The sequence below is a fragment of the Rhinolophus sinicus genome, linkage group LG09 (genome assembly GCF_036562045.2).
Source record: "Rhinolophus sinicus isolate RSC01 linkage group LG09, ASM3656204v1, whole genome shotgun sequence".
NCBI classification, from domain to species: domain Eukaryota; kingdom Metazoa; phylum Chordata; class Mammalia; order Chiroptera; family Rhinolophidae; genus Rhinolophus; species Rhinolophus sinicus.
Window position 1 is genome coordinate 87,510,967 of NC_133758.1, and position 23,984 is coordinate 87,534,950.

Genomic DNA, 23,984 nt, shown 5'->3' on the forward strand with positions numbered 1-23,984 from the left:
TCACTATTTTTTTATTTTAGCCATTTGGATTGGTGTGTAGTGATACCTCATTGTTTTGATTTGTATTTTCCTAATGACTAACGGTGTGAACATCTTTTCATGTACTTTGCCATCTGTATGCTGTATTTGGTGAAATGTCTGTTCATGCCTTTTGCCCATTTTCTAACTGGACTATTTTTCTATTGAGTTGTGAGAGTCCTGTATGTGTTCTAGATACTAGTCTTTTGTCAGATATGTGGTTTGCACATATTTATCCTAGTGTGTAGTTTGTTTTTCATTCTTCTAACAGAATCTTTTTCAGAGCAAACATTTTAAATTTTGATGAAGCCCAATTTATTATTTTTTCATTTTATGGATCATGCTTTGGTATTAAATCTAAGAACTCTTCACCTAGGTCCTGAAGATTTTCTCTTATGTTTTTTTTTTTTTTTTTTTCTGAAAGCTTTATAGTTTTACATTTTACATTTAAGTCCATGATCTATTTTGAATTAACTTTTGCATATGATGTGGGGTTTAGCTTAAGTTTCTTTCTTTTTTTTTCGGCCTGTGGATGTCCAGTTTCTTCAGCACCGTTTGTTGAAAAGGCTGTTTGTCTTCTATTGTATTGCTTTTGCACGTTATGAAAAAATCAGGTCAACATGTTTGCATGAGTCTGTTTCTGGGTTCTCTGTTCTCGTTCCATTGACCCATGTGTCTATAGTTCCACCCTGTCCTGTGTACTGTCACTATGTCATAAGCCCTAACATCAGGAAGATTCTTCTGAAACTGGGGGGATCAATTTCAGGAGAAATGACATCTTTACTATGCTGAACCGCTTCTGTTTTTAAATTTAAATGAAACAAAATTATGAATTCAGTTTCTTATTAATTACATTTCAAGTGCTCAGTAGTCACGTTGGCTGTGGCTACTCTGTTGGACAGTGGAGCTCCAGGCTGCTGTATGTACTGGTCCCTGTGTCTGCCACACCTTCCTCCTGTTTGGCTTGACCAACTTCTTAGCCTTTTTTTTACAATTGTACTTTTCTATATTAGTTTCAGGTGTACAAAACAACATAAAGATTAGACATTTACACCCCTCACAGAGTGATAACACCCCCTCAGGTCCACTACCCCTCTGACACCGTACGTAGCTGTTACAGTACCCTTGACTCTCTACCCTATGTGGTACTCCACATCCTGTGACTATATGTATATTATGTACACGCGCGTGCGCACACACACACACATTTAATTATAGTTGACATTCAGTATTATTCTACTTCAGCTTCAGGGGGACAAATCAGCTTCTTATCGTTTTAGACTCCGCTTAGATGGCACCTTGTCCTAGAAACCTCCTCTGCCTCATGTCTCATTTCTCAGCCCAAGGGCACCCGTGGAACTCTGTTCATTTCTACTTGTGCCAGTTATGCACTCATTCCTCTTCAGTATTACATTGTGTGCTAATTACCTTTTTGTCTGCTTTATCACTAAATTATAAGCTACTTTGAATCAGAAAGTGTGTAATTATCCATGGATCTCTAGCGCTTGACATTTAGCGTATCCTCAATGAATAATTGGTGATGTACAAACAGTAGTAGTACATCTACTTAGTGTACTTACCATTTTCTAGTAGAATTGTGGTATCCAAGCTTTTGGTGCGTGTCTCACCCATGAGTGTATATATATTACCTTATAAATTCTGAATGTATATTATCATTAGCGAATATCTGAACCATATAGACTTAGGGTGGAGTGTTCATCATTAACACCGGGATGTACATTTATTTCAGGTAGTCTTGATACTTTGAAAATTTGGGGTTGAGTTTTTTAGACCTGGTTATATTGCTAAGATTTTTTTAGGTATGGTACCTTTGTCATAACTAATGAACCAATACTGATACACTATTACTAACTGAAGTCCATTTTTGATTCATATTTGCTCAGTTTTTACCTAATGACCTTTTTCTGTTCCGGGATCCCATCAAGGAGACCATGTTATGTTTATTGTCCTGTCTCCTTAGCTTCCTCTAGATTGTGATAGTTTCTTAGATTTTTCCTGTTTGTTATAACCTTAACAGTTTTGAGGAGCAAACGTCAGATATTTTCTAAAATGTCGTCCAGTTGGGATTTGTCTCATGTTTTCTGATGAATAACGGGTTATGGGTTTTGGGAAGGAAGACCACAGAATAAATGTCATTCTCATCACCTCACATCAAGGCTGCATTATTGCCTTTGTTTTTACCTCATTAATGTGTCTGATGATGCACTAGTAGTTTAAAAAGTATCTATTCTGTTATCTTCTTTGCTTGTGCTTGCATTAACATGGTTTTCAACCAAAAGATTCTTTATAGGCATCTTTTAAAGCACCTGTCCATTTTATAAAAGTTAGTTTAATTAGACTAGATGATATAAATTGTAAATGCATTTAACCTGTTTGACCTGTCAAACTATAGCATATCCAAACTCCATCCACCAGTAGCAGATTGGGGTTGAGGGAGAGGTCTCTGTCAGTCCAGTGGCACGGGGAACTGGAGAACTAACCTGATAGTACTTATTGCCTGGATCCTGCATGACTTGGTGTCACACAGTTATGAGGATGCCAGAGACAACCTGTAATTTAAATCTATAAAACAAAATTTCCCTTATTTTTTAAATAAAAAAGCAGACAGTCTGATATTTTCCTCCCTTGTTCCAATGGATTGCCTCACTGTAATCCCTATATCCCTGAGGTGCTCGCACCTCAGGTCTAGAGAACTGAAAGAATTTCAAAGATCATTTACTGCCTCCCTAAATTGATTCTTGTATATAGTCTGCAGACTTTTTCAAGTTATTCCTTTGTGCGTGGTATCACTGTTATGATGGTTCCCTTCTAGTTCCTGATAAGCAGACTGGATGTGTACTGGTTCCTACATACCAGTTAGTTAGAACCTGGGAATCCATATAGAAATCCCAGCCATTGGTAGATGGCTTTTATTTATTTTTTTCTTTTGAGGGCATGGTTAGTTAGGAGAGTACTTCTAGGAGGATGATATTTATATATTTTGTTGGCATTTAGAATTTGAATGTTTTCACTCTTTTGCCTTTTAAAAAAAATCTATTTCTTTTCATCTTCTAAACACCTTCCTACTTTCCCTATATTTATGAGTAATTCTTTGAAATGGGAAGATACATGCACTGTAACACTGGAAAAAGATAATTAGAAAATCATGTAGACCAGGGTCATTTTAAGGAAGCCCAGTGTACAGAATATGAATCTAAACTGTGATTAATTAGTATTGATTATTTTATTTCCAAAGGGATTTTTTAAACATTAACAATTTTTTTTAGGAATAAACCCTTTGATTCTGTAGTTCATTTAATATAGTTCAATTTATGAAAATTTGATTCATGCAACTTTTTCAGTATTGTTTGTTATAAAGTGAAGCATATACCTTTAGGCATTTTTGACAGGTTTCTATTGTTAAGAGAGTCCAGTGAATAGATTCTGTATAAAGCAATACTTGGACAATCTATGCTATCATATATTATTATACTTCCAAAATATAATAGTTAATGATGCATTTTTTTTTTTTTTGTCATTGGAGGGGTTTGAGAGGGTATCTATAATATTTTTAAGGAAAACATGTATCTTATGCATTTAGGCTATATTCTATTTTACTTTATGCAATATTATATATGTTATATACGTATTATATTTATGTAATATAGAACTTCTTTGTTACTTTTACTTATTTCAGTATGAACTATATATTAATCAGAAAATTGGATGTACATTAAATAATACTAAATGCTAAATCTCTAAGAGTGGTAAATTGCAAAATTTAGTAACAGGCATTTTGCTGCTACTGTAAGTACAAGAAATTCATAATACTTTTAAATATGGCATATGACAACATGCTCAAGGAAGTTAAATATATGTCTGGTTCACATTTTTTGAGATGCTGCTTCTTGAATTCTTTTTTTTTTCTGTATATGTTTTAGAGCATTTGTAAAACTTGTCAATTTTTTTTTGTTTAAAAGTATGTATGCAAGATGGATGTAGGTTTAGGGCTTTGGTTATTCAAGGTAAACTTAACAGTTGCATGTTTTTCCAGTTGCTACTTTGCCTTTCCATTGTTTCAAATGATTCTCTTTTTATTATTCAGATCTATTCTCTTGTCATATATGCCTCATCTGAAGCATTGTAATTCAGGAGAATAATTGCATAGATTTGAATACAATTTGAATACATTTGTATTGACTATTACTCTTCATTTTTAGCTTGAAGATAGTCCATAGTTATTATTTTCACAATTACTGGTACCAAATGTTAATGCTGAAACTGTTTGACTCAGGTGAAACTATCCTTATAAGATAGATGTATTCTAGCAAAGTTAAATTTGAATATACGTAATTCCATTTACCTAATGATTTATATTGTATGAAATTTAAGATGTAGTGGGAGTGGACAACATGTACTGCTCTAAATAGCTTATTGAAAAATATCTATATACACATATGTAAACAGGCTATTTTTGTGTTTGTATTTTTAATGTTTCTGTTAGTGACTCAATAATATAAAGGAAATATATTGGCTGAGAGCCTAGTTGAACAGAACATACCATGTTTCCCTGAAAAATAAGACCTAGCCAGACAATCAGCTCTAATGCATCTTTTGGAGCAAAAATTAGTATATGACCCAGTCTTATACAAGATAATATAAGACCGGGTCTTATAAAAGATTTATTATATAATAGTCTTATAGTAAAATGTAAAATAAGACCGAGTCTTTTATTAATTTTTGCACCAAAAGACGCATTAGAGTTGATTGTCCAGCTAGGTCTTATTTTCGGGAAAACACGGTAGTATAAAGAAGTCACTCTTTAAACAAGTTCTTCTTTATGTTATAGTAAAACAGCATGTATATCTTCTAGGTTCCTTAAATTCTAGGTCTATAGTATTCATAGAATTAATGGCAACTTCTGTAACAAATAATTCCAAAGTCTCCGTGGCTTAATATAAAAATGTGTGTCTTGCTCTTGAGAAGTGTATGTAGATATTCCTGTTCAGGCAGCTTTCCTGAAGGGATCTCCTCTAAGCAGTGACACTGGAATCTTAAACTCTTTCAACATTTTAGCCACATGGCCATGTGTGTGGCATTTTAAGTGCCTAGAAATAACATGCGTGCTTCTCAAAATCTTTACTCCCCAAAGCATCTCATTTATCGGCCTTTCATTCCAAGTTTTTTTGGTTAGTCTGTTGTTTGCCTCAACTATTATCCCTTGTCCCAGGCATCCGTGACTAGTACATTTGCTTCACATATTTTTGACAAATGTCCCTGGATGGTTCCCCCAGCACTGGGAGAATTCCTAGTCTGCTGAGATAAAGGATGAGATAAAGGCAAACCCTTTGAGCTACTTCTCCAGTACATCACTATACAAGTCACATAACACAATCCCAATTATTTTAGAATAAAATCTGTTGCCTTCCCTATGATACTGGGTACCTGTACTGGGGACGTAAGCTAGTGTCTTCAAAACCACTGCCCATCTGGAGAGCATGGTACAGGACCAGAGAGCGTTACCATAGAGCTCTCTGTCTGAGATCAGCTATTTTTTCTTGACTAAATGTTTATCTGGTTGCTGCAAGCTTTCCACCTGGTTTCCAGAGTTCTGAAAAAGTTGGTTTCGATGGGTTTTGCCAGTGTATTTGTTGTTTTTGTATACAGATGAACCATTGGAGTTCCCTACTCCCTCATTTTTGCTGACATCTGGTTCTATGATTTTTAATGTTTGAGAATGATTTTATCCTGAAGACATTGGGAAAGAAGAGATGATAATGACAAGACCATGTTACCCATTAGATACTCCTGGAAGAGTATCCAAATGGAGATGCACTGTCGGCAGCTGAAAATATGGGGCTATAGTGAAGGCAGCGAGCAGGGTTTGAGATCGATTAGGCTTTAGATTTGGTAATGATGAGTCTTTGGAATTTGGAAGTGAATTTGTATCAAGAATAGCAAAGGGCTTGCTGAGGCCTTAGGTTTGGAAAATAGTCTACAGTCATTGTGTAAAACGAAACCTGTGAAATTGGTGCAGGAGGACTTTTTCAAATGGGAAAATTATTTTTGGAATTTGGTAACACATCTACTTGTGCCAATTTATTTGTCAGCTTTTAAAAAATAGTGTGTAGTCTGTTGGACTATTTCACAGTTAGCTGCTATTGCCTGGATGGGAAGAAGAAATGATTATAATCGCAATATTTCTCTGCTAAGTTTTTATCGGAGAATCACTAACGTGTACTAAAAATAATAAGACCAGAATACTCAGTGTCTTCTTTATTTCCTGTTACCTTTTTCTTTCCCACTTTGCTAATTTCTTTCCTCTACCCAAACTCAGGTAGCTTATTTCTAGTTTCTGTTAATACCAGAGCTTTTTAATCTCTGCTGAATCGACTTGAACAACAAATTCTCATTCTCCTTTTCCTGTCAGTCTTTATGAGAATTCTCTCATATTTAACACTGTTTTTTACAGGCCTGCAGGCATTTATGAAAAGGCAATGAGATGAAATTTATCAGAAATTCCAAAGTACTTTGCCAATTTCCAGGATGGAATACCAGACGCTATAATTATTTTGGAACTGCCAAAAAAACAAAAACAACACAAAAAAACCAAAAAACCTATTAAATTTCAAAAGCGTAGTTTGTAAATATAGACTGAATCATAACCTCTTGGGAATTTCAAAATAATTTTTCTCTAGTGACTTGTAAGTTATTTGCCTTTGAAAAAAATCAATCCCTAATTAGACTAGAAAATAAAGGATAGGATCATGAAAGTTTTAATTGCTCCCAAAGTGTATTTTACCAAACTAATAACATTTTTTTTTTGTAATTGGAAAGGGAGGGCACTATATTATAGACTGTGTTATTGAAAGTAGAAACACTGAAAGCATTTCCTCTAGCATATTTGTTTAGATAATGTCAATAACTTGTATATCTACTAATAAAGTATAGAGAGTTTAAGGAAATTCTGTTTAGAGTTGAATATCCAGCTTTGTGAATATGTATTCTTTAAAACATTCTTGTCCTGTTGTATGAAGATATAATATAAAAACCTATACTGTCTATATGCAATGGAGATTATGTACACACCTTGGAAGTTGGTCTCATTACAAGGCCAGGGCTTGGCTCAGTGAAATGGGGCAACATGTTAAAGGCTAAAGGAGCGTGATGCCTGGGGACTGCTGAATCTCCACTTCTCTGCAGTCCCTTGTCTTAATATGACCTTTCAAAAGTGGGAAACGAACAAGGTGAGACTTGGAGCAGGCTGGTAGGGTTCCTCTTTACTCAGAAGGTGGCATGGGAGACAGCTCCAGCCTGTGTCGTCACTGTGTCATTCTTCTTGGAACCATTAGTGACCGATTTTTAGTAGCAACAGTGGTTCTGATCTCAGTTTGTTTAAAACTGTAGTCTAGCTGGTCAGGCTACCTTTGGAAAAAGATCCTAAGTTCCAGTTTAGCTGAGTGGAGTATACGTCAAATTTAACCACGTGTGACTTGTATGTCTTTCCTTATTATGATAATTGAGAATATTTTGTTATGGAAATTAATAACTTCCATAATTTATTGAGATTTTTGTAGTGAAATCATATTTATGAGCCCTATAAAAATAAGTTCCTAATTCTGGTTGAGAAGTTATTTTATATAGAAAGAAGGGAGAAGACTGTATATGAAGTAGCAAATCTGTTTTAAAAAAGAGAATTGTTTTTCTTAAGCTGATCGTACTACAGTATGGTATAGCATTTATGAGACATAAGCCAGAGCTTACAGTTGGGCTTGAGACCTGCTATGTAGGCAGCTGCATTATAAATGATCAGAAATTATATTTCATAGTTTTCGTTTTGAGTCGTTTTAGGGATGGGCCATCACGGAAATGTGAACAATTTTTCTGCATTTTGATTAAAGTCTAGAATTTTTATTTAATGTAAAATTATTTGCTATATGTAACATAACACGCACCTCTGTTTCTAATAAGTTTAGGCTCATGTATTTATGTCCATAAATTTCCCAGAAATTTAACTATGCTAAATATGATATATGTAAACCTGTATATTATAGAATATTTTTCTTAAGTTAATGAATTATAGGTCTTTTATTTTCATTCTGAGATCATAATACATTAAATTTCCATTTTCACATAATGAGTACAGATTTTATTGAAGAAAGTAACCCTCCTCCAAACCCTTTATACCATCTGAATATGTTAATATTTTTGTTTGTTTAAATGTTTTTGGAATTTAAGATATACCAAAGTAGAATAAAATTACATAAAATTCTGCTAAGACACTGTCATGCGGGGGACCCTGCTCGCTGCGCCATTTGTTGTGTGGGGCGGCCTGCGGGGCCTCTGGTCCCGCTCCACACATGAGAACGCAGGATATGGTGAGGCCAAAAAGGAACACCCATGGAGCCATAGATAGGGGAGTCATACCACTATATTCTCTCTGGCAGCCGGGCAAGACACACGCAGTAGTAACCACACGATCCGCAGTCTGCCATTAACATCAGTAGCCAATTGGCTAACCAGTTACAGCTGATGGCCAACCAATCACAGTTGATGGTCATTCACTACCCGAGCCAGCACCTCCCCACGTGGGGCCGAGAGCCTGGAAACTGCTCTCTGGGACTCTGTCCCCACAGACACTGATCTTTATAGTCACTTTAATTTAATACTTACAATTTTTTAGGAATTAAACTAAAGGTATCTACAAATTATGATTACCTCTATTGAAATTTACTTTGGTACTAAGCTCAGCTCCATTAAACTATCTTACTTTCTTCAACAGACATCCAGTTGATTCCAGTAATGTTCCAGGGTCTGTGTTAGCTTTTTATCTTTAGAATGGGAATGATTTTTTCCAAATATTTACTGGTGTAAAATATTTACATATGATAGGACATTAAAAATATTAGTATTTCTATTTGAATCCTTTATTAAATCATAAGCTGTCTTCCTGGCCTATTATAAAGTTGTTTAAACTTTAATTTAAAAATAATCCTTAGAAGCTTTGCTTTGGTTTATTAGCATTTATGGACATGTGCTACAGAGCATGTTCTGTGGCTTTATTTGGTTGTAAGAATTGAGAGGATGAATCAAAGCAGTCAGAAGTGTGTCATATTGTCCGTACTCAGTGTTTTAGTGCTACAGTAGTTGCTTTTGTTGTAACTTACAGTTAAGGAAGATACTTTTAGTTGGTGAAAAGGTCTCCAGGGCATCTCTTCCACACTATTTCTTTTCATTAAACATTTAAAACATTTCAAATTTATTATTAAACACCTGTCAGTTCCTGGTTGTTAGAAGGCAGAGTAAAGAGCAGTGTTTATGAAAATTACCCCTTCTCCCAGGTACTATGTTCTGCATGTATGTTTGTCTGGAAATTGACAGGATGCAACCTTTGTGAAGGAAGGAGTCAGGAAAAGAGAATGTTGAACCATTATAGTAGTGCTTCTCAATCTTTAGGGTACATAAGACCATCTGGACGGCTTCTTAAAATACAGATTACTGGATCCCACTTGAAGTTTCTGAGCCTGTAGATCTGGGATGAACCCGAGAATTTGCACATTTAACAAGTTCTCAGATGATGCTGATGCTGGCTATTTTCTGTTTAAGAGTCTCATTACAGAGATCAGACTAACAGGACAATCTGAAGGAAGACTTTACTTTTAAGAAATGAAGGCAGATTGGAAATATAAGACGCAATTAGGGAGTAGGGTCTAGTTCAGGAACCCCTGCTCTGTTTGCCAGAAACACATAATCATCAAACATTCTTTCAATTTTTTTCCCAAAGTTTTACGTTTACATAGCTTTGAAAGTCAGCTAATATTAAAACATTTGTAACAAAAAACCTCATGGCCCTATCCCATCCCTCCCCATTCCTGCATTTTTGCTTCCCAGAGGCGCTTTTAATTCTTAAGTCACACGATCAGATGTTCAGCTGATAGAGCTCTGTCTCTTTCACACCCCTCCCCACAAATGCGTTTTTATAATAGTCTCTGCATATTTGTAATAGTATCTGCATAGTATCTCTCAAAGCAAAATAAACTTGTAAGCATCTGAAGTACAGAAAAAGGAAAGCATAAAAATTTCTAAGTGCAAACAAGTAGAATTGAATAAATTATTTTGATTTACTACTTGTAAAATATCATCGATATTAACCTTCCTCAATTTGCTGTCTAGGATTGTTTTTTAAAAATGTGAATCTCAAAATATAAAGGCTTTCTATAGCTGCAATTTCAATCTTAGTCTTGCTATTTTCCTTATAAGGTTTTAGATTGATAAACAAGAAAAAAGGGTGTTTGGGATGGAGAGAATAGCTGGAGTAGAAGAGGCAGGACAAAGCAGATACAGAGATAGATCTAATGAGAAAGGTGATTTGGTATTTACTCACTGTCTTCAGTCATTGATTGTTCACGTCTATTTGAATAAAACATCTTCCTTGCCAAGCAGGAGCTTTAGGTCTAGTGGATGTGAGATATATATTTAATAAAACTGATATATGCCAGAGTAAAGTTGGTTGTTTATGTGGGGCAGGGAATACCTATTAAATTTAAATTGAAAATAATTTTAGACTACCTGAGGTTGGTTGATAGAATTTAAATTTGATCCTGTGGGAAATAAGATACCTTTGTGGTTTCTAACAGAAGAGAATGACTGACTGATAATGTCATTGTTTCTGAATGTATTATAGCAGGGTAATAATTATCTGCAAACTAAACTAAAGGCGTGTTGATTCCTGGTTTTTTTACAAAGCTATGACAGTTATGCTACTAGTCATCTCAATGATTTGTTTGAGTTGTTGACAGTGAATAACTAGGGGGTGAAGTTTAGGAATGAAAACAGTCTACCAATTTGGGGATGGAGGGAGGACAGACGAACATAATTTCTCATAATTTGCTACATACTGAAACAACATTTTATCGCATAAACAATTATATAGCGAACTTAAACTCTAGGAAAGATGGCAAAATAAATATATTAGTGAACATAGTTTAAAATGATGGATGTATCACGGCTATGAGGAAACTAAGGGAAAACAATAGCTTGGAGTTCTTTGATCATTGACGAAGTTAACTCTTTAAAAGATTAAACTGTAGCTGGATGAAAAGTAAAGAGAAAGTATCTCCATGAGAATCATTCTCTGTAAACTATGGTTTTTGTTAAGCAGCCTTTAGATTTACCATCATTTGAGAAAGTTTACACATGTACAAAATAGCTACATTTTATGCTTTAAACAAAAATTTAAAAAAGTTAAAGGAAATTGATGTGATACATTATTACTACAAAGACTATTATTTTTAGTGATGCAGGTTTTACATGTATGCAGAAGGGTAAAAGGAAGAAATGCATTTAGGTTGAATATTTAAGAGACCAGATTAAGATTCTGTTTGTATAGTGGCAAAATAAATTTCTTAACTTTACATGAGGATATCTGAAAGAAATTTTCCTGCTTTTGTTTGTTTTGTTGTTTATTTATTTAGTTTTCATTTTGGTTACTGTTTAGTATTCCATTAGTGTTTTTTAAAGTATTTTATTTGACAATATTTGACTTTCAAATATAGGATTAAGGAGATTTTGCTTTCTTTTCAATATTTTTTTATTACAAAATTAAAATAACCTTGGGAGAGTTTGTAAAACTGAAGGAGAAATATAAAAACCACCCTCAAACAATCATGTTTGTATTAATCCTCACGGAATATCCTCATTTTATGGAAATACATCAGGGTCTGTATTCTGATGTTTAGATTATAATCTCATCCATTCAAATTTGTCAAGTTCTGTGTATTTTTCTGAAATGTAAGAGGTAATATACAGACTGTAATACTAAATTGGCAATTTCCCTTGTGATACACAATTTGTCATGTGAACCGAGAACATGGGTTTTGGCTGGCCCGCACATTGTACGTTACACACTTGACTCCCTTTCCCCTCCTTTCCTCTTCAATAAATGTATATATTAAAGCTAGGTAATGCCAGACTCTGCAGGCATGTGAGTGTCTGGGCATGTTCCTTTGTCTGTAGGTCTTTGCCTTCAAAGTCTAACATAAATCACAGAACATAAATAACCTGCCATAAGATGTGTGCTATAAGATGCTACTATAAGGAATGTGTACAGTCCCGGGAGAGCACCAGAGGGAAACTGGGGGCAGAGGTGCAGGTATCATGGAGTGAAAAGTGACATTTGAGCTGAGTCTTGGTCTTATGCCATGAAGTGAATAAAGACATTTCCAACAGAAGGAATATAGGCCTGTTATTGTTGCACGAACGAGAGTAGAATATATATTTGGCAACTTACAGGTAGTTTATAATGAGGCTGGTGACATAAGCAAGGGCCAGAGGATGAAGAATCATGTGAAACAGTAGAAATCATAGAAACCGTTCTTGCAATTTGAAGAACTAAATGCATGTCTGAAAGTTATTTCTTAGGCATACTCACAGTGAGGTATAAGGGCTTTTATGACTAAACTTTTGTAGTGATATACCTTTCTCTACTATAAAGTCAAGCTCAGGGGATCAAAAAACTCTTTTATCTAGGCACTCTCTCACTTGAAAATACTTGGTAACATTTTACAACATTCAGTGCCTTTTTTCATGCAAGGAGGCAGGTAAAGAGAAATGTGTTGAGGAAGGATTTATACTGCGGCTTCATGTTTTCCTCGTGCCTTTTACTTTCTTTTATCATGGTGGCTCTATGAATTAATTTTTGTTCTCTCTTCCCATTATTTCTCCTTTTAAACCTATGAGTAAATATTCTAAGTTCATTTTTTATATGCTTAATCATATAGTCTCCTTTAATAACTCATGTAATATTGTACACTCTCATTTGATTCATTAGAATAATACTTAAAAGCACAAAATAACTTTTAAAACATACCGTGTTTCCCCGAAAATAAGACCTAGCCGGACAATCAGCTGTAATGCATCTTTTGGAGCAAACATTAATATAAGACCCGCTATTATTTTACTATAATATAAGACTGGGTCTTATAATATAATAATGTAATGTAATGTAATGTAATGTAATATAATATAATATAATATAATATAATATAATATCATATCATATCATATCATATCATATCATATCATATAATACTGGGTCTTATATTAATTTTTGCTCCAAAAGACTCATTAGAGCTGATTGTCCGGCTAGGTGTTATTTTTGGGGAAACAGGAAAGTAAACACAACTGTGAAAAGCATTTGTGAACCAGGTCTCCACGTTTCCTTACTACTTCCCTAACCAAGGACCTTCCATGTTCTTGTTTTCAGACACTTTTTTTGCGCTGTTGTAAATATAATAGCAACTGACACCTTGTTTTGCTTATCCCTGGAGTCCTGAGTCTGGTTACTGCGCTGGGCAGAGGGACCTGGGGAACGTGATTCCAGAGAGGCCACGCTGCAGGGCCACCTGAGAAATACACTTTTGGTGACACTAGTGCTACTTTCTATTCTTTGTTTTTCTGTGACTCAATGTGACGATGCATTATAAGTGGGTTAAGAAATAGCATAGGTTATTATTTGATGTGTTTTGTGTGCGGTAAAAAATGGATAATCTATCATCAGTGACTTGAAAATCATAAAGCCTGGTCAAAGAGCCAAGTAATCAAATGTATGATCATTGCCAACATAGATTCTTTTCTCTGTATTAATGACTTGGGCAGCTGTGGTTCAAATCCCTAATGTGTCTTTGAATTTAGTTATTGTAATTTAGGTAACTTTCAGGTTTTTTATGGAGGGGGATGTTGTTGGTTTTGCTCCTCAAGGAGCCGTGGCATTTTTAATCAGTTCTCTAGGGAAAACTTGACTAAATGCTCCAAACTTAAGTTTGTTGGTTCAAGGTTACTAATAAAAATCCTACAATAATCCTATACTAATAAAAATCCTTGAATAATTTGGGGAGAAGGGTAAATTTTTCTTTCTACTAGTTGTCCTTCTCTCTGGGGAAGTTTGTATTGAAGGAGTACAAATAATTTAAGTTGCCAAAACTCTTTAAAAGTTACTGTCATTTTAACTTTCCAGGAAATTATGGGCGTGACAGTCCTATACGCCTGTCTTGTAAGGGAATTCATAATATGATTTATGTACTTCAAAAAAAAGAACTTACAAAAGAACAAGACAAACAAATGAGAAACAGAAACTCATAGACACAGACAATAGTTTAGTGGTTGCCAGAGGGTAAGGGGGGTGGGGGGTGGGGGGTGGGAGATGAGGGTAAGGGGGATCAAATATATGGTGATGGAAGGAGAACTGACTCTGGATGATGAACACACAATGGGATTTATAGATGATGTAATACAGAATTGTACACCTGAAATCTATGTAATTTTACTAACAATTGTCACCCCAATAAATTTAATAAAATAAAATTTAAAAAAAAGAAAAAGAACTTAAACCATTTGGTTTCACTGTTAAAGGAGGGCCTATGATAAATGCTTATCTAAATATGAATATCCTTTTGTGCAGCAATTAATTACCTTTTTATTTATAGAGTTTGACAGTTTGGATTTTTATATGTCATGATTTCTTACAGAATCAAAAATGTTTCTGGCTGTACTTTTGGGTTATTTAGTTGCAATTTTGTTTTAAAGAACAAAGAAGGGCAAATAGTAGATAAGTGATTAAACAAAATAGTGAGAATTTGCATTTTCTTTTGTTAATCTTTATGGTCAAATTAATTACAATAGGCAAGTTGATTTGGTCACTGCTGTTAGGACAAATCATGGAAATCCAGACCTATAACTTTCTCCATTCCAAAATTTCTCCTATAAGTTATCTACTCCTTGCTTTCTTCTCTCCCATTTAATTACTTAAATATTAATTATTTAAATACTTATTATGGGATCAAAATAGTACAGAGGTGAGATATTCAAAACAAAATGTGATCGCCTGCCCCCAAACTTTTGTGGTTATCCTTTTAGCTTCTCTACGTATACATATAAATGTATAAACATTCGATTACATATATAAATTTGTGCATATTTGCAAAACATATGCAAGTAGCATTGTATTTATATAATATTCTGCAAGTTGCTTTTTCACTTGGGGAGCTCTTTATGTCATTATATGTTTGACTTTTTTCTTTTTACTGTTGCATACAATTTTATAGTGTAGGTGTACCATAGTTAATTTGACCAATTCTTTTCTTTCTATGTACATGTATTTCTTTAAGATGTGAATGGGTCCAATACCTTTTCTGCCCTGATCTTCCCATTACTCACATTTATTTAACAGTTTGCACACAAGCGGTCTATTCATATTCTTCACTGCGCAGCCGGGCATTGGGATTGGTGACTCTGATGGCCAGCTGGGTGGCTCTTTCCACAGTGGCTTTGCGGTTCTTTGAGGAGATGTGACAATCTCAGCACAGTAAGATGTGTTGCACGTCAGCAGCACTTCAAGCTCCTTGACGTTGTGGGCCAGGAACTCCCGAAAGCCACTGGGCTGCACGTGCTTTGTTTTCTTGTTACTCCCATCACCAATGTTGGGCATCAAGATCTGGCCCTTGAATCTTATGCGCACCCTGTTGTCAATGCCTCTGGGTTTCCGCCAGTTACGCTTAATTTTGACATATGGGTCTGACTGGTGCCGGATAAACTTCTTGGTCCTCTTTTTGACGATCTTGGGCTTCACGAGTGGCCTGAGGGCAGCCATGATACCCGGTAGAAGATGAACGCCACCTCCTATTACTCACTTTTATGATCTCAACTCTTGAAAGTCTGTTTTCTTGACTCTTGGCTTTCTGTGATTCTTTCACTATCTCACTTTCAAATCCCAGTTTCTTCTCCTTTTGCCAACTCTGTTCCTTATTGCTGTCTTAAAAAATTGTGGCTCAGATTTGTTCATAAGAACCAATCAGTCTCAACTTTTTGTATGCCAAGTGTATGAGTAATTTATTCCACTTTGATGTTAGCCTGTGGGGCGGGTAGCTCAAACTCAGGGATTCACTCTATACAAATGGTAATTTGATGGTACAGGAAGTGAATTTTTGCAGCGTTCCTAAGCATGTACTAAAGTATCAATTTAAAATCCTATCTTTTGCTGGGGAAATTGTGAAACCTATTTAAAAACCTATTTAAAAATAATTTTGGTGTGTTTTACTTAGATTTTTAAAATGTGTATGTCTTAAAAACTTATAATAATGCTAAGGTATTTAAGAAATATTTCCAGAAACAGAAAGAAGAAAAATTGCTGGTAAATGTCGTCTTTTTTCATTAAAGACCCTTAGTGTGTTCTCTAATGAACACCTTCTAAAGAGGAAGGAGAAACTTAAAAGAGATAGTTAACAGGCAGCAGGAGAGAATGAGGATCAAACAAGATTTAATTAAATTAACATCAAGAACTAAAGAGGACAAACCTTTGTCACCCATGTAGTCATTATGACCTTATTGGAGATCAAGGTCTCAGGACTGAGAAAAGATGCCCTGAAAGCTAATTTTCTTCTTTGAAGCCTGAGGAATCCACAGGAAAAAAAATGTGGATGATATTTTAGAAGTTGAGATGACAAAGAACAGATAATATTTGAACCTGAATAAGTTTGCCTTTTTTCTTTGCTTGCTCACAAAAGTTAAATTTAGCATTGAAGACACTTGATATCCCTCAGTCATTGAAACAAAAAATTGAGAGCTATGATTTTCCATTTGAGAAGTTAAATCAATCTGAGAGGACTGTCTGGAGTGACAGGCTTGTGGTTAGAGCAGGCCACGGGTAGTTTTGCAGTGCCTGGGAAGCTTTGTAGATAAATTAAATTCAAAATTCAAAGTTGAAATTTAGAAGTGATTGAAATAGTTTTAGTTGAATGAGCTAAACATTAATAATTGCTTGGCTCTGACTCTCCTGGCCAGCACTGCACCTGAAGACTGACAAGCACCTTACGTCCATCATAGTAGGAACAGAATGGTTCCCAGTCGCAACAGAAACCCCCTACAAGCTGACATCCATCATAGATGGGAACAGGACAGTTCCCAGGAGAAGACAATTGTAACAGTAGCCCCCCTGCAAGCTGACAAGCACCTTACATCCTGCATGGAAAAATACAAAACCCCAGCACTCCTTCTTATCGGGGCAGCTGTCCCCCATAGGACTCTGTCCTGGCACAACTCCATTTGCCAATATCTCTCTCTTACCCCTCTGTCTCTGCAGCTGTCTCCATCAGACTGCCCTGGCAAACTTCTGCCAGTTCCAAACAGAAGTAACGTGTGCGCTATCTCTCTCTCTCTCTCTCTCTCTCTCTCTCTCTCTGACTTTCAATAAATCTTTGCGTGCTCTCGGAGAATCTTGTAAATGCTTTCACATTCTGCAAACCACCAGGGGTTAATTCTATGCCAAGACATATGCATGTGTATATACATGTATACATACACACACACACACACACACACACACACACACATTTTAGTTTATGGAAAAAATTTGAAACATAAACAAACGTAAGGAGACTATAATGAACCACCATGTACCCATCACTCTGCTTCAACCTTTATCAATTCATGGCCAGTCTTGTTTCATGTGTACTCCCACCTACAAATTATTTTAAACCATATCACAAGCATATACTTTTATTCACACATATTTCAATATTTATCTCTAAAAGAGACTCTTTAAAATCATGGCCATAATACCAACATTACATCTCCAAGCTCATCAAACATCCAATCAGTTTTTAAGATTTCTTCATTTCTTTCTGTTAATAGCATTTTTGTTTGAATAAGAATGAATTGATACATTGTAATTAGTTATCTGTTGAATCTCTTTTTGAATATAAACCTTTTTAGCATTTTATTTTGAGTTAATTTCAGATTTACAGAAGAGTTGCAAAAATAATACAGCTTCCCTACATGTTAACATATTACATAATTATAGTACAATTATCAGAACTAAGAAATTAACATTGGTGCAGTATTAACTACTTTACTATATTCAGTTTTACCAGTTTTTACACCAATGTTCTTTTTCTGTTCTAGGGCTTAATTCAGTATTCTACATTGCATGTGATTGTCATGCTGTCTTAGTTTCCTCTAATTGGCAACAGCTCTTTAGTCTTTCCTCAGCTTTCATGATATGAAAATATTTGAAGACTACTACTCAGTTATTTTGTAGAGTGTCCCTTAATGAGATTTGTCTGGTGTTTTCTTATGATTAGATTGAGGTTGGACATTGTTGGGAAGAACCTTGCCGAGGTGACACACCGTTCTCCGTGTGTAATTATCGGGGTTCATGCAGCTAGTGGACAGAGACCAGAGATGCCACTAAGCATCCTACAATGCAAGAACAGACTCCCACCCACCCCACCACAAAGTGTTATCCAAACTGTCCAATTTGTTACTAATGACGGGGTGAGAGGCCCTGCTCTTCAGCATTTACTTAGAAGCGGGACTGATGAAGCTTAGGGTGTGTACAGTGTTGTGGGTTTTTGGTTTTATTTTTTGGTTACTTATGAAATGGATTTCTGTACAACATGAAGAAAATTTTATTTCTAATACAAGGAAAGGTTTGGAAGGTCTGGAATTAAAGTTTCTTTGGTGATGTTGGCAATCCAGTTACAAGCAATTTAATTGTCTTAAACCAGATATAGAGTAACTGCATTATGTAGAGTTAACGGATTCATTCACTTACCCAGAGGGTGCGTATAATCTTCTAACTTCATGAACTGAAATACAATGGTACTTCCTGTCTGATGAAAAGATAGATTTTAGAGTGAGAGTCTGCTTCAAAAAAGTGTCACTTGTGCACGACAGTGGTCGTTGGACTATTAGGTTGAAGATGCTGACTGAATGAGAGAAAAATTACAGCATGAAAAGTGTAGAATGTTTTTTGCTGACAAAGATGGTTGTTAAATATTGAAGGCTTAAATGTTTTAAAAGTGCTTTTCTCTAGTGTGATCTAAATTAGTTTTTAAATTGAAGACGGGGATGACCTTAATGAACGTGGAGACCCACTAAAAGACCCATGGCTACTCCTGGAAAAGCTAATGACAGCTGTGGCCCCAGTGTGCGTGCTTGTATACATACAAACCATACAATTTTGCATATGATTTTTGGGTGGTTTATATGTTCTTAAAGCCCATCCACGGGCCACTCACCACCACCACTCCCACTCCCCCACCAAACTCCCCAGCTTTCCGGGTTAAGAACTTTGCTAAAAGTCTATTAAATCTCTAAAAATACTAAAAATAAGATATTTTATGTTATCACTGAATAGTAAAGACACAGCTATAGTATTGTTTGTATCATTTTCTCCAAAGGCAGAAGACTCAGTGATGGAGAAAAATGGGTGACGTGGAATTAGAATTCTTTGAGTCCTCCAACATTAAATGAGTGAATACAGATCTCATTTTAATTTTATAATCTATAACCTTCATTTGTCTCTTTTTACTAGGCATATGCAGCGGTGCTCTGGCAACAAGCTAATGAAAACAGACAAAATTCAACTGAAAAAGCATGTTTTGGAACTGCCCTACCAGAAGAAAAACTTAATGACTTTCGTGATGAACAGATCGGACAGTTGCAGGAGCTGATGCAAGAAGCCACCAAACCCAACAGGCAATTTAGTATTACTGAGTCCAGGAAACCAAAATCTTAGTCTATACAGTAAGGCTTAACAAAGCATTAAAAGTGCAGACCCCTTATTTTAACTATCATTGGTTTTTAAAGTTTATTTCTTCAGCTTTTAGAATGCCTGATGTTAATGAAATACACACACACACACACACACACACACACACAAACACATATATACACACTTAATTTGGGGTTATTATGAATGCTCTTTGCAACATACAGATACGGACCCACTGGGAGGCGGACTGTACAGTGTTGAGGTAACTGTACTCGCGGGAGGGGATTTGATATTTGGACTAAACAAAGAATGGCTCGTTTAGAATGGACAATCTTGTGGATTTTGCCAAAACGTTTTTTATATATAAATTTATTTTTAATGCTATCCTTGTCCAAGCATTAGCCTCATGGTTTTAGCTTCCTCAGATAACTATATCATGATGATAGATGTGGAATTTCAACAAGGTTATAATTTAAATACATTGTCATCCTGAAAGTTTCATCATTTCTACTTTAATACATAATGATTAAGTATTATTAATAATAGATGGTTATTCTTTTAAATGTCCTTTCTCCCTGAGTCATTGCTTATTTACAATGAATGGTTAAAAGGAAGCTTTAAGATTCAGTATTATACTATCATTTGTATAATCTATTATGCAACATGTAATACATTTCTATAGCGTTAATAAAAGATAACTCCTTAAATTGAATAATTTGTAGTTATCTTGAGAATATCATTTATTGCCTAATGGTTGGGGAGATAAAAACACTTTCATAAACTTTTCTTACACTTAAATTGATTTATAAAGTGAAAAAAAATCAAACGGTAATCCCATTCACATCCTAAAATGTTTATGAAGTTAAAAAAATATTACAAACTAAAATGGCTTGTATTTCTGGTTGTGGATGTTTTGAAATGATCATTTTTTAGATGCAATTGCATTACTATTAGGTCTTTTTTTCCTTCGGTTTTATTGAGGAATAATTCACACATATCACTGTAGAAGCTGAAGGCATACAGCACGATATGTCAGCTCTTTCAAAACTGATTCATATATGCTCCTGTGAGTCTCCATAGTATTAACTGTTCTTTACTGCTTTTAAACCTTTCCTACTTGGTTTGTATACTGCCTAACTTTCCTTTAGGTTATCATATTTTTTTTTTTTTTTTAAAAATGATGTTCTCTGGGATTTCATTTTTAAGACTCTTTACAGATCCATTGCTTCAAATATTAGCTAAATTCTTAAGTCTAACCTAAATCTCATTTCTGACTCATTTAAAATCAAACTTACTCCTCTTCCATTTTCACTGAGTGTCTGATATTAACATACACCCAGTTCACCAATTCAGAATTCTAGAATTCAGCCTAGATATCACCTTTTCCCTAGAGCCTTTTTCTCATTATTCAGCGATTCTGACAGCTCCATGTGGTGGACTGCAAACGGGCATAGTTTACTGCTGCTGGTACCTATGCCCTTTTCAATGTGACTTTGCAGGTCTTCCCATCAAGAATTCCATCTCTTCCAATTCTTCAAACCTGGACTAGCCTTGCTGCTTGATTTGCTCAAAAGAATGTGGGCAGTGACATCAAACTTGGGGTCTAAGCCTCAGAGCCTTGCATCCTTTCACCTGCCCTATTGGAAACCTCCCCAGCTGCCATGTGAACAAGCTCGGGCTGGCTAGTCAGAGGATGAGAGAGCGTGGGGACAGAAGTGAACCACCCCAGCTGCAGCCACCCGAGACCAGCCAGCCCGCAGCCATCTGCAGATGCATGAATGAGCCCAGACAAGACCAGAACACCTGCCCTGCTGAACCCAGCCGAAATTGCCAATCATAATCTAAATAAATGGTAGATCTTTTAAATATCTATGTTTCATGGTGGTTTGTTACACAGTTAAAGCCGATACACTCTACTCTAAAACTCATTCCTTTTTCTCTGCTCATCAGTCTGATATTTTAGACTTAAATTTTTTTTTCTGTAGTCACCTATCTGTGGCTTCCTTGTCTTCTACACACCCCTTAGTGTTTATTCTCCATGTGGCTGCAAACAACACCTTACGGATATGCAGTCTGATCATATCATTTTCCTGCTGGAAATTTGGAATGATGGATGTGTTTGGATTATACTCGGTGGTACTGAGCGCTAGCACAGTTAGCACCTTACCAATAGTGGGGAGTGTCAGAGGGGACTCTGACAACGGATGGAAATCAATTGGCAATATGTATTAACTTGAAATATTATCAGAACCTTTTGGGCCCATTGATTCTATTTCTCAAATTCCTTCCTAAGGAAAAAGATTCAGAAATGTGGACAAAGTTTTTCATATAAACATGTTATCAGAATTAGTTTTTAAGAGTAGAAATTTGAGAACAGAATTCTCCCAAATGTCAGAAAGGTTAAGTGAGTTGTGATAACATGTATAATTAAACAATTTAAATTTAGATTTACAAATTTTTAATGACATGGAAAATTTTCTGACATAAATGAAAAAAGGATGCTACAGAATAACATTTCCACAAAGATGTTAGATTTCCTTCTCAGTAATGTGGCAGACTATGTTAACCTGAGCAGTTCTCTTGCTGAAAACTAAACTTTTACGTAGACTATAAAAGTATTTTTGAGAAGCATCTAGCAATATCCTAAGAGATTAATGGCAATATCCTAAGAGATTAATTGCAAGGTGTCATGCGGGGCTCTCAGCTCCTGCTCCCCACACAAGAATGTAGGATATGGTGAGGCCAAAAAGGAACACCCACGGAGCCATAGGGGAGTCATACCACTATAGTCCCTCTGGCAGCTGGGTTGGAGACACAGGACGCAGGAGCCACATGATCCGCAATCTGCCATCTGCTTCTCTGCCCACCAACCCACCAACGTAGCCATGGCTGATGGCCAACCAGTCACAGCTGACGGCCATCTACTACCCGAGCCAGCACCTTTCCACGTGAGGCTGAGAGCCTGGAAACTGCTCTCTGGGACTCTGTCCCCATATACAAGGCCAATATCTAAGAGAAACTGCTGAAGCTTCTCTTGTCCTGAGGGTGAATTTCAGCTTTGGTTTTGAAGGTCCTTTGGAATACAGTGGGCAGAAGACAAAGCACAGAGCACATAGGAAGTGGAGAGAGCCAGCGCCTCAGGATTGCACTGCTAAGGTAAGAGTGAGCCAGAAGCAAACCTCCAGTATTTGTGCAAAGTTGTCGGCCACCCCAAATGCAAGTCATCTGGGTGCTAAAACTTCTGAATGTATTGGCCCCAGAATGAGTGCCTGGCAGATGTAAACAAGTGTTTGGAGGAGGTCACAAATAATTTTCCTAGGAAGTGAATGCCTCAAGTTTAAATAAACTACAGGGAAGACTAGCACCATGAATGAAAAGTAGCAAAGAACTTTGTTGTTGCTACCAGAAAGCAACTTTGGAATTAGCACATGCATAATATAAAACATCTATGTTTGTAGTTTTAAAAAATAAATGTCAAGTTTGAAAATACAGGAAACAAGGCATTATGAAAACTGACCTAGCATATTTGAAAAAGAACCAAATAGAAGTTCTAGAAATGGAAAATAGAATAACTAAAATTAAAAATAAATCAGTGGGCAGGTTTAATAGAAGATTAGATGGGCCTGAAAAACAAATTAACAACTGCAAATTAGAAGAAATTATCCAGAATGTATGTAGCACAGAAAAGGAGCTTGAAACTATGAAAGAGTGGAAGATAAAGCGAAGAGTAATGTATCACTAATAATAGTTTCAAATAGATAATGGGGCAGAAGCAATATGTGAAGAGAGAACTACTGAGAATTTTTCAGACCAATAAAAAATACAAACCTACAGATTTATCCCAAGCAGGATAAATATGAAATCCTCACTTAGATAAACCATATTGAAACAGTAGGATGCTAAACACAACTTGTAAAAGCAGCCAAAACAAAAGTCACAGATAACCTTCAAAGCAATATCAGCTAGACTTTTCTTTAGCTGATTTCTCAACAGCAATAATGGAAGCCAGAAACCAGTTGGATGGCTATATCTAATGTGTGTGAGAATAACTTCCTCACCAAATAACTTTTCTCACCAAATATATTTCAAGAATGATGGTGGAATAAAGACAGTTTCAGACAACAAAACATGTGCAACGTTGTCCCCTGCAGTTTCTTGCTAAAGGAGACTAGTCTAAAGGATGTGCTCGATATAGTGGGAAGGTGCTGAAAGAAGGAATAAAGGACCAAGGTGCTTGCAAATATTAATTCAAAGGAACATTTACCATATGGAACAATGTTTCATGGAGTTAAACAAATGACGGATTTTACAATACACAAGAATAATCATACATAAGTTGGTAAAGTAGTGATTGGAGTAAGTGCTCTAAATGTGGATTGTCTGAGAAGAGAATAAAGATACTGATTAAGTATAAATG

At 35.7% G+C, this 23,984-nt stretch overlaps 1 protein-coding gene and 1 pseudogene across 3 annotated transcripts in view; one reads left to right on the forward strand and one right to left on the reverse strand.

Moving 5' to 3' along the window:
- SDHAF3 (succinate dehydrogenase complex assembly factor 3) overlaps window positions 1-21,435 on the forward strand; it is a 51,052-nt gene extending 29,617 nt beyond the window's left edge. The window contains exons 2-3 of one of the 3 annotated variants that reach the window (XM_074340761.1): window positions 19,388-19,551; window positions 21,067-21,435. In XM_074340761.1, coding sequence (XP_074196862.1) covers window positions 19,388-19,551; window positions 21,067-21,253 — 351 coding nt within the window. In that variant the 3' untranslated portion in view covers window positions 21,254-21,435. Of the gene's footprint in view, window positions 1-19,387; window positions 20,283-21,066 lie in introns of those variants that run through there. The other 2 variants (XM_019729763.2, XM_019729762.2) reach the window with 2 other exon arrangements.
- Window positions 15,261-15,770, reverse strand: LOC109446405 (large ribosomal subunit protein eL32; annotated as a pseudogene).
- Window positions 21,436-23,984: the final 2,549 nt, after the last annotated feature.